This window comes from Oratosquilla oratoria, chromosome 12 (genome assembly GCF_046742065.1).
Source record: "Oratosquilla oratoria isolate Oo_2021 chromosome 12, ASM4674206v1, whole genome shotgun sequence".
Classification (NCBI taxonomy): Eukaryota; Metazoa; Arthropoda; class Malacostraca; order Stomatopoda; family Squillidae; genus Oratosquilla; species Oratosquilla oratoria.
In genome coordinates this window covers 13051201-13063564 of record NC_134788.1, presented here as the reverse complement: position 1 = coordinate 13063564, position 12364 = coordinate 13051201, and the positions used below count along the sequence as shown (strand labels likewise).

Genomic DNA, 12364 nt, shown 5'->3' with positions numbered 1-12364 from the left:
ATAATGTTAGCTAACATAGATGGAGTCCCCTTCCCTATCATTGGCAAGATCGACTTAGACATCTCCCTGCATGGAAACTGAGCACAGCCGACACGCATGCCCAAACACCAAACACGTATGTCACAAACATTCACGTGATCGAGCAACAGGATGCAACAACAGGTGAAACAAACATTGAAGAAAACGCACAAGTGACACTCACAGTGGACACGCCCACTCCCATCACTCACCCAGATACCCCAACACACACACGGAACAGACGCAGACTGTCAGCGCATAGGTCAAAATCGGCTCGCAAACAAAAGAAACACGACGTCTCCACAGACATCCCTGAGCTCACAATGGAATACACAACCATATCGCAAATCACTCTCTCGAAATCTCACGCAGTCGTAATCAGTGACAAAACACTGTATCTTCGCGAGTACACAAAGCTCAAAGTTCGTGTTTTCCAGGTTCCAAACTGAGATGTCCTCTGCATCGCGGACACTTGCCGCGTATTTGGTGTTTCTTTCCTATCCGCCATATCAAACACATCAAAACAAAAAACAAAAACACCATCTTAGTGGCGAACGACACAAATGCACTTCTCCACCTTAACAAAGGCACAAACATTGGTGATTTTACCATATACCCAGCTCCAGTACACATAATCGAGCAAGACATCATACAAAACATATGCACCATCAACACCGGAGAACAGAACACGCAGTAACCCATCCAAGCAAATCACATAAACAACATAGACTTTACAGAAACGCAAACAAATCTACTTACGCTCATGAACACGTACAGGCACACCATTGCACTCCCAGATGAACCACTAGGTCTCACAAACATAATAGAACATCACATACCACTTCGACAGCATGCAAAACCACTGTACATACCAGCATACCGTCTGCCGCATAGTAAACGAAACATTGACAGTATCATTGCAGACATGCTCGCCCAAGACATTATAGAACCAAGTCTATCCCCTTGGAATTTCCCTCTCTTCGTTGTCCTAAAACCCGATGGATCATTCCGACCTGTAGTAGAATTTCGTGAGCTAAATAAACTCACTATTGCGGAAAGATACCCAATACCCCATTTGTAAGACACTCTCTACTCCATAGATGAGCACAACACTGTTTTCTCAACTCTCGACCTCATGTCAGGGTATTTCCAAATACCTCTCGGTGATAACTCAAAACCACTAACAGCCTTTAGTACAAACACGGGCCACTACCACTTCAAAAGGTTGGCCATGGGACTCGTCTCTGCTCCATCAGTATTCACGAGATTAATGTACAAAGTCCTAGAAGGACTCATAGGAAAAACAGTTTTTACTTACTTGGACGACATAATCATTGCCTCAAAGTCACTCACAGAACACCTTTCCACACTTGAAACTGTCCTCTCAAGGTTAGCCGCGGCAGGTCTCAGACTCAAACTCAAGAAATGTTCCTTCCTCAAAAAGGAAATACATTTCCTAGGGCACGTCATAAACTCTCAAGATGTCATCACCTCTCAGGACAAAGTTAAAGCTGTTCTAGACTTTCCACCCCCTACCTCTACCGAACACGTAAAGTCATTTCTAGGCTTATCAGGTTTCATTAAAGGCTATGCTCACATGGCAGCCCCATTAACAGCCCTTCTCAAAAAGGATACTCCCTTTACCTGGATGCCTGAACACCACACAACTTTCCACAACCTAAAACAAGCGTTTACAACTGCCCCTGTACTTGCATTCCCAAACTTCTCAAAACCATTTCACACTCTGTACAGATGCTTCCTACAAAGGACTCGGCGCAGTACTGATGCAACAACACGACTCAAAATTTAGACTGATAGCATACGCTAGCCGCGCATTAAACAAGCACGAACAAAACTACTCTGTCACTGAGATCGAAGCTCTTGCTGTCATATATGCCCTCAAACACTTTAAAGATATCATACTTGGATATGAAATACATGCACACACAGACCATCAACCCATTCTCCACCTTTTCAAAGGCAAGAACCTCACTGGAAAACTAGCCAGATGGTTCCTCACCATTCAGGAATTCATGCCTACATTCCACTACGTCCAGGGCCATGCAAACACGGTAGCCGACGCCCTTAGTAGACACGTAGCAACCATACGTCAAGAACGCATCATTGCCGCTCAAGCAACAGACCCCCTATTGAGAAGAATCGTAATCTAAGACTATGGTGGATCAGGAGAAGGAAGAGAACGGCTATTGTCTGTCAGCTCTTCTTACTTACAAAAGTGTGGAGTAGGGGATAGATTAGGGGAACTGGTATAGAGCTATCTTGGTATCAGCCCGGACACCGACTGTTTTGAAGACGAAGAGATAGTTAATCTCGCAGACCACAAATAGTAAGTACCTGTCTTTATTTTTATTTATTTATTACCTTTTTTACCTTTCTTATTGATTATGATATTATTTATTAACTTATGTGTTTTCAAATAACTTACTACGGACTTTAAATAGGTTTCTATCATAATACTTTTTAAAAAGATCCCATGTCAACAGCACAGCTATATTAGAAAGACTTCGTATGACATCCATTTTGGTTTGAGTGCTGCTCAAACGCTTGCTGGATTTCGACAAGTGGTCGTCCTTTTGTTTCAGGAAGCCACCTCCAAACGACAAATGCCCCAAGAAGATTGATCGTTGTAGGAATAAGGAAGATAAACCGCAAAGAAATGACATTTGTCAGCCATGGGGTAATGAAGAGAAAGGTGCCATATGTGATACAATCCATCATGACGCAAAGCGAACAGCCAACCAACTGGACGGCCGACGGAATAACCTCCCCGAGCAGGATAATGGGCACTAAGTTCATTCCTCCGGATGAAAATATTATAAAACACATTAAGGAGATTACCACGAAGACTTTGGGTATAAAGGAGAAGGTCAAGGAAACGAAAGTTGAGACCAAAGATAAAACACTCAGAATCGAGGAGCCGATATAGAGGGGTCGTCTCCCGCAGAGGTCAGTGATAAATGATCCGACAATGACGACGACGATTCGAATAGCCCCCAATATTATGGTACAAAGGCGTGGGTCAAGTGTCATTCCCGCCTGAGTGAAGAGCAAGGTGGAATAGGGCGTAATGATGCTATAGCCGTTGGACCCATAGCAGGCGTATATGTTCACCATCAGCATAACAGGCCTGTAGTTGCTTGAGTGTCGCATTTGGTGCATCTGAAATGTAGAAGCCATTGTTATGCATGAAGGACCCTTTGCCTCTGGCTTCGGGCTAGTGTCTTAGGAAATATGACAGGGCAACAATGTAAACGAGATGCAACTTCCGCACAAATTTCCGCTGACTTAACCAAGACATTCCATTCAGGACAGAAGAAACTAATTAAAAAGACACGTGTCGTCATATTCTCAACTATTATTTAAATCTGCATGGCCATAAGTAAGAGATACTTTATATATGCTACAAGGGGGGAAACCTCTAAGTAAGTTGAGTTTTCTTGAAAAATGGAATCCAGTAGGGCTATCACTGACTAACAGACAGCTAGGTGGGAGACCACTTGGGTACTTGTCCCAGCGATTTGCGCCACATGTTCTCCGTTTGGTAATTTCATTCGGGGGAAGGAATTCCTTAAGGTAAACAAGTTGAGTGCAAGTTGGGATATTTGTGTACTATTTTGGGTCTCGTCAGGCAATGTTACTCAGACGAGGGAAAGCCTTCCGCAGTGACGCCTGTTAAGTACAAAATAAAATTATGTTAACCTGTTCTACACTCAGTGACATTTTTCCTTTTAACATGACTGCATATATATATATTCTACTCATCTTCGCGGCACCCGTTGACAATGAAATACATATAAACGTCACAAAAATCTCAAACAACACCATCCAAGAACCCCCTAAGCAGCATAAAGGAAAAGGAAACCAAAGCAATAACATGTACACTGATATTCTTACCTGTTCTCTGACTCCTGGTTTTTTACTTTTCAGAGTGACGCACTGTTTCACCTTCTGAAACTGGACTTCGATGTCATCAGGAGGGTAAACGGACTTAAGAGCTGAGATGGCGGCGTCATCCCGCCCTTTCTTAACTAACCAGTACGGGGACTAGGGAGAAAAAGAGTATGAATATTGTTATGGTTCAGGCTGGAAAGATATTTGTTAACCACAATGGCGTACCGAGTGCCCAAGCCACAACAAAGTTAGAAGGGGGATATAGAACGCATCGGACATTTCATATGCCAAAAAACAGGACAGTATCAACCATCTAATATTTCAGTATGAAATATAATCAAACATACAGCATAAGTTAACAAAACAATAATAATATTAATCCTAACACGCAATAGTAATAAACGGGGAATGATATATTTAGAATGTTTGAGAAGGGGACGTCGAGTCGTCAGTTATCCAAGCAATGGTTACTTTCAATCCAGAGGGGGGGAAGCTGGCAGCTAGCTAGAAGCGAGTCTGTTGAGTGTGGGGAATGCCTAGCTTTATATAGGGGAACTAGGCTGACGTCTTGGCCAGTGATTGGCTGAGGGCAGTCATTCAGACATAATTGCTGAGCTACCGCTTGGCTGCGGAGCGACCGAATTGGGGGGGCGGTGGAGGAGGAGGCTGACTGCTTGTTTCTTCGGAGTAGGATGGCAGTGTAGTAGGAAGGGTGGCATTCAGGTGAATGGGTACTTTGACACCCGGATGGGGTACCGTGTCACCTGGCTAGGGGTAATATCGTGACAATATGTTTGACGCATATCACTCTCTCTTTCATCACACAGACATGTATGCGCAGCGCGTGAGAAGAATATTTTGAATTAGAAGGAACTGGAAGATTGTTGCTCCAGAAAGAAGAGCAAAAATATACCAGCTCGGGAAGTTATAATCTCAGGGTGAATATTGTTATGCTGTTCTTTTCTCTGTCCACTTCGATGCTATTCAGAGCTGATTGCTTTCGGCCAATCAACTCGAAGGACGCGAGATCGCCCGGGACGAGGGAGGCTGCTTACCCAAAAGTAGCTAACGTGAGTTACCATACAGAGCGACGAAGGCGACGGCCAATCAGCGAGCAGGCCGCATCGAGCCTCGTTCGCTGATATATAAAGGCCGACGGAAGATTGATCGCTTTGGAACCCGACGACAAACTTTTCCACATCTGCAGTGGCCGTCTTTCTGTCACCATCTCCTTGGAACCGCAACCATCATCTTATAACCCCTCCAATGCTCCATCTAGCCCAGCAGCCGTCTCTCCTCCCGTACCCAGAGCCACCAGTCGCTCTCTCCCGCGGAATCGTCTCGACTCCCAAACCCAGGCAAATCGCCACTGTCAAATCGTGGTCCCGTGGGTAGCGTATTTCAAAAAATACACATTGGCCCCTGACCCACGCCTTCTAAACTGTAAATAAACCATTCATCTCCTCCAGTGTTTTCCTGATATATAGCTTTCAAGGTGGGGCACCTGACATGTGGCGTCCGACGTGGAGCCACCAAGTCTGACAGACATAAAGATGGGAACCCAATGTGGAAAAGGTATACAGAGAGAGAGAGAGAGAGAGAGAGAGAGAGAGAGAGAGAGAGAGAGAGAGAAAGAGAGAAAGGATCATTAGGAGGAAAATGCCGGAGAGTGTGAATTCCTTGACAGGATATTCGATATGATGCCACGGAGGATCAAAGATAAAGACTGTTTACAATTTAAAATAATACAAGTGGAATTGAAAAAAAAAAAAAATAGATAAATAGATAAATAAATAAATAAATAAATGAATAAATAAATAAATAAATAAATAAATAAATAAATAAATAGATAAATAAATAAATAAATAAATAAATAAATAAATAGATAAAAACAAATAAATAAATAAATAAATAAATAGATAAACTGACTGTCATGAAGAAACTAGTTTTTTTTTAATGTTAAACAGGCAACGGGAGACTGAGGGAATCTGAAAGAGCAAAATTTATCTCAGGAAGTTAGTAGGTTAAGTCACTGAAGAAGCCTAGGTATTGAAGAAATCTAATTTTACCCAGGATGCCAAAATAGAGCAGTTATAACGTAACGAACAAGCAGAGAGATATATGTAATGACAACAGTAAAGTGTTGAGAAAAAGGGCTGACTGTATTAAAAGAAATTGTATTGGGTAAAGAATTGTCATGATTTGAGGGTAAGGAAAGGAACATATTACACCAAGAATAGAGAGAGAAAACAATTATTGCAAAATGACGAAAATGTAGCGGTAGTTATAAAAACTGATAGACAAGAAGAGATTGAAAGTGTTTAGGTTAGACCAGGTTATGTTTAATACAACAATCCACTTGAAATAATAGAACGTAAAGCTAAACAAAGACAAGTTCAAGCATGGGAGTAATGAAAATAAAAATGGTTGCGAATATTCATGGGAAGATATACTGTATCATATAACAAAGAATAACATTGTGACCCAGTGGGATAAAGCAGTGACGAGATTTAGAAGACGTCACTCCGTTATAATTGGATTTACTGATAACTAGTGAATCAGATTTTATTAGATTTCTTAAATGACTTTATCATATAGAAGAAAGTGGTCATGTAATATTCGAATTTGAAATTATAAAAGGTAATATGGAATAAAAAAAAAATCTATTGGAGGGAATTCAGAGACACGTAAAATGCAATAGATATTGGAAATATTCCTGAGCTTTATAGCTCCGATGTACATGTGTCAGGATTAAGTGGGAGAAAGGGAGAGATAGAGAGAGAGAGAGGAGAATTAGTTTATAAGGTGTGGAATATATATATGTATATATATATATATATATATATATATATATATATGTATATATATATATATATATATGTGTGTGTATGTATGTATATACATATATGGCTGACAAGAGATACGGAGGGGAAGAAAGAGAATAAATCAATAAATGAAAAAGACAAAACAGCTAAAAGTGATTATGTAAGAATTTGAGGAGTGAAAGAAATATTCAGAAATATATAATTCATAATAGTAAAGGCAAACCTAAATTCCTCTGTCAACAGTAAACTCAAACACAGGGAAGGGATCGTCAATCTAAAACATAGGCTTCAAGGTATAAAATTGCAAGTAGAAATGATAAATTAAATATTACAATTGGGATTGGTTATGTATCGTGTCTTTGAAGAGAGGAAAAGGGTTACTTGAACTGAAAAGTAAAAACACAAATTGGGAGCACATATTGTATACAAACTACTGGATACCATAGATAAAAAAGCAGGGCTTGGAGTTATCGTTAACTGAATATCTAAGGAATATAGAAGATAAAGAATTGTAAGCGATCAGGAGATGTAGGTTCACTGGAAATAAGAAAAGTGCTGTAGAATGTAAAAGGAGCGATGTGGTACCAATTTAGAAGGAAGAAAACAAGAAGGAATCTCTGAATTATAAAAAACCTCCCCTGACTAAAATGATAGTTTATTTGTGCGAGGAAATTGTGAAAGATAGGTGAACATATTGGCAGATAGTAAATTTATATTCAGTTTGAGTAGTCGATGTATTATAAGAAAGAGACGATTGGGCGAAGTGTGTATAATCGGAGAAAGCTATTGGCAAAGTAAAAGAAAGAAATTAATAATTAGATATGAATAATAATCATAATAGAAATAATGATAAACTAATCACACACGCGCGCACACGAACGCATACACGCACGACTGTCTGTGAATTCATATAGTGTATGCTCAAGGACAAACATATTCATTCTCACACAATGCTAATATACGTACCTCAGGTACGAATAAGATGGAAAGCAAAAGGAGAAAAAATGGCGCAGCACAGAGAGTCGTCGTGAGGTGCCAGGGCAGGAAAATGTTGGCCACGTTCATCTCCAGAGAGGCCAGGTTCGAGAAGAACATCGGAAGAACTTGCAGCGACCCCTCGGATCTTGGGAGACACCAGCTCGCTCACCAGAGGTTGCGACACCGTCACAATGAAGGCATAGGCAGCGCCGGAAATGGCTCGTCCTATGAAGAGCGCTGTTATAGACGGGGTGAGGCCCATCATCAACCAGGAGACAATAGCCAACACGAGACCTAGCATCGTGGATCCCTTGAGTCCAACTAAATTGATGAAGATCCCAGAGAGTAAGATGAAAGGGATGCTCGAAAGGGTGGGTAGGGAGGCTGTAAAAGAATATCTTCGCTCAGCTAATCGTTTAACTTTGAAATATATAGATGAATTAATTATTCTAGCATATTTGGCTTCACTTATACCAATAGATAAGAGTGTAGAAGTACGAAGGGATTTATCTAATCTTTATCCCAGTTTAGGTTTAGAACTAATACATAGAAATTGCTTCTTGCCTTCCAAGCCAGCATGACTTTTCAGACATTCGTATATTTTCACTGGATTTGACTCATCACATCAAAGGATGACTCACATGTACTTCTAAGAAATATGTTAAGGGCACCAGTTTGTGAAGTCTCCAAATCTCCACCACTTCCACAGACCAGGAAATACAACAGAAAACTCATATCCAACCTGCCAGGGCCCTCCAGAGTGAATCTCCTATTTGTTCAGCACTGGCAGTAAGTACACACGACCACGACATAATTGGAGGACTACAGCCCGAGAAGGTGGTTAGGCTCCTCTGTAATTCCAGTGCCATAATTCACTGACGCTGAGCTAACCATCAATGACAAGCTTCTCTATAGAGTATCTAAACTACGACTTGGTATTCTTTCTTAATCCTCCACAGTCATAGAACAATAATGATGGAACGTAAGTGAAATCAAAGTTAAAGATATCTTTGAGGGTTAAATCTAGTCAACACATGTTACATCAGAAATATTAGTAAAATCTTTTTATGACAATTTTTATGGTGGACAATATATGCCTCTCACATATAGTCTTTTTTTTTTCATCCACTAAGATAGATTCTTAATACCATTTGTTGTAAACACAACTTTAAGGAATATCTATAACTTCTTCACCTGGATGCTCGTTGCATTTGAAAAGGATACATAATTTTTCCTTCCGAATACCGTGACATCTGTGGAATATTCAGTTCATCTCGTTTAAGCACAGGTGGACGTGTTTGTTCTTGTCCAAATACCTCACTTGGTTGAGCCCTATCTCTATAACGTGAGGCTGCTGATTCTTCTTCAAAGATTTGGTAGGATTCACCCGAGTACATATAAGAACATAAGAATGAAGGAGACTGCAAGAGACCATAAAACCTACACAAGGCAGCTCCATATCCATCACTACCTGTCATCCCCATCCATAAAGTTGTCTAACTGTTTCTTAAAACAACTGATAATTTCAGCGCTCACTACATGGTTACTAAGTTTATTCCATTTGTCTACCACCCTATTAGTATATAAATTATTGCCTATTTCCTTCTTAAATCTAAATTTGCCTGTTTAAATCCATTATTGCGAATCTTGCCCTGTTGTTATAATATGATGACCTTATTTCCATCACCCTTGTTAAAACCTTTGATCCATTTGTATACCTCTGTTAGATCACCCCACACTGCGTCTCTCCAGAGAGTGTAAAGTAAGGTGCCTAAACCTATCCTCGTAAGGTAAATTTCTGAGACCAAATATCATTTTGGTCATTCTTCTCCATTTATGGTGACCCGCTGTTTTCTTTTACTAATCCAAGCTCTAATCAATTCTAACACATTTCCTCCTATGCCATGGGCTTTGATTTTATCAAGTAGTCTCTGGTGTGGCACCTTGTTGAACGCTTTGCTAAAGTCAAGGTAAATAACATCGTAATTATCATTGTTACCTAACGCCTTATATACTTTAGTGTAAAATGATAGAAGATTATTCACACATGACTTACCCTTGGAGAAACCATGCCGTGTATCACGAATTAAATCATGTCTCTCGATGTGTTCTCTGAGTCTATTTACTATTATTGATTCAAACATTTTTCCTATAACCGATGTCAAACTGATTAGCCTGTAGTTGCATATAGACGATTTATCTCCCTTCTTAAAAACAGGAACAGCTTTTGCCTGCCCCCATGCAGTAGGAACAAAACAAGTGTTTACTGACTTATTAAATATTTCAGTTAACTGGTCGCAGATTTCAAATTTATACTCCTTAAGCATTCTTGGAAAAATTTCGTCTAGACCAGGGAATTTTGTAGCTTTAAGTCTTTCAATCTGCTTGACTACTACGTTACTAATGCTGATATCAGATAGCCTATTTTCTTCATCCCCACTGATAATCGGATCGCAGTCAGGTACCTTATCTAATCTCTCATTAGTAAACACCGAGAGAAGATATTTGTTAAATTCCTCACTCATTTTTTCCTCCGATTCTATCATGACATTTTCATCGTTTTTGATTGGTCCTATTCTTTCTTTATTTCTTCTTAGGTTGGATATTGGTTGACTGGCAACCTTAATTTCAGTTACGTTTCGCTGTACGTGTATTCCTTTTGACCAGCTTTGCCATTCAGTTATACCTTGATCTAAGGTGCGTTTCCCTGTTTCTTCTTTTTATGTAAAGTCCTCTTTTCATTCCGATCTCATGTTTCAGTCTATCCGTCATCCATTTGGGAGTATTACTATTCTTCCGTATTGACTTTAGGGGGATAAATGTATTTTGTGCAAAAAACAAACAAAAAAACTTCCATTCCTCATAGCATCGCTTATTTCTCTTAATCCAATACCCATGTCACTCCAAACGCAGATGAATCTACCTCTTGTGTATCAAATTGAGAACTGGTAATTGTCAAATGCTTGTTTGACGACCTGTAGCAAAGAGAGTCCAATATCTTTTTTTTTTTACTCATTTTTGACATTTCTCATATCTAAAAACACTGAGCAACTTATTAGAAATGTTGGGAAAAGCCTTTGGCCCACAATGGACTCATAATTGATGCTGACTGACTGACTAAAAAAAAAAAAAAAAAAAAAATACAAGTGGTCGCAATAATTTGGTAATATATGGTTTAAGGAGATCGATGCCGCTGCTTATCTACTAACAATAAAGTACTCCGTGGACGTATTTTATGAGATTAGTGCTAGCAGCATGAGAAATAAACTAACTTAATTCCTCCATCTCTTTGCACCATCATTATCATCTCGCTCTTTCTCTCTCTCTATATATATATATATATACATATATATAATATATATATATATATACATACATACATACATACATACATACATACATACATGCATACTTATATACATACGTGCATACATACATACATGCATACATACATACATACATACATACATACATTTACCAAAGGATTTTCCCCCTTACAAGAGAGGTAGCTAAAAACCAAAGCCCTAAAATTCACACTCACCCATTCCATCCCCACCTACTCCACTCCCATCCACCCTCTTCCCTCCCTCTTACCTTGGCTCCTTCCGGATGACGGGTTATCCCTGTATCTCGGCCACTGCCCTGGGTCAGAAGCAGTGTCGCAAGACACATCACATCCACAGCAAGTCCGCTTCATTAAATCGGGGAACCCCCCATTTCCGTCTTCTTATGCAGAAATGGAGAAGACGTGGAGAAACCCTTCGGGATGTGTCAATTTATTTTTTACACATACTCCCTCACTCCCCTCCCCCACCTCCTCCCCCTCATGCATCACATCATCGTTCATACACAACCATTCTCCATTCACCCCTATCTTCTGTCCTCTCCTTTCCTTCCTCAACAGACATTCCCCTCTTTCCCAGTGCTCCTTTTACCCCATCTATCGATCTCATCCTAGGTCGCCCCTTCATGTTCACTCCTTTCACATCTGCCTTCCACGCCTCTTTTACGAGTCATTCTTCACTCATTATTTCCATGTGTCCAAACCATCCCAATACTCTTTCATCCACCCTATCTCCCAACTCCCTTTCCACCCCCGTTCTCCCCCTCACCTCCTCATTTCTCAATCTATCCAGCCTAGTCACTCTGTCCAAGGGAGGGGAATTAAACAGAGTTAAAAGTTAATTTTCTTTTCCGAGTAATAATACACTTGGCTATTTAAGTTACACGAAGGGACTCCCATCTGGAAGCCTCAATTTGGTCACTAGGTCAGTTTGTATTGACGTCCTGATTTCTTTAGTCCAATGATCTTTACTTTTACATCTAAGTACCTCCTCTAAGGGCGTGATTTTACTCCCATGAACCAATTGAATTTTTTCCTCCCCCACCCTTATCCAATTAGAAAGGCAGTTACAAACCCCATAAACAATATCCGTTACTCAAGCACTCTCGAAATAAATAAGCACTAATGACTTAGTTTACATACTGTTACATCAGCATAATACAGCAATGTTTTTGGGTCCCCAACATTTGTTTGTAAAATTTTAGGTGAGGAGCGAGGTTGTGTAATTCCTTCGTTTATGAGCTCTTGTGTATCAAACATCCAACTCATAAAAATCAAATTCTCGCCA

General features: G+C 40.0%; 1 protein-coding gene across 1 annotated transcript in view; it reads right to left on the bottom strand.

Moving 5' to 3' along the window:
- Positions 1 to 2532: 2532 nt before the first annotated feature.
- The window catches only part of LOC143030202 (uncharacterized), an 11482-nt gene continuing 1650 nt past the window's right edge, over positions 2533 to 12364 (bottom strand). Inside the window, exons 3-7 of the mRNA XM_076193362.1 lie at positions 7772 to 8117; positions 7137 to 7141; positions 5362 to 5468; positions 3934 to 4083; positions 2533 to 3198 (exon numbers count right to left, since the gene is read on the bottom strand). Of these exons, the coding sequence (XP_076049477.1) occupies positions 2533 to 3198; positions 3934 to 4083; positions 5362 to 5468; positions 7137 to 7141; positions 7772 to 8117 (1274 nt within the window). The remainder of the gene's footprint in view (positions 3199 to 3933; positions 4084 to 5361; positions 5469 to 7136; positions 7142 to 7771; positions 8118 to 12364) is intronic.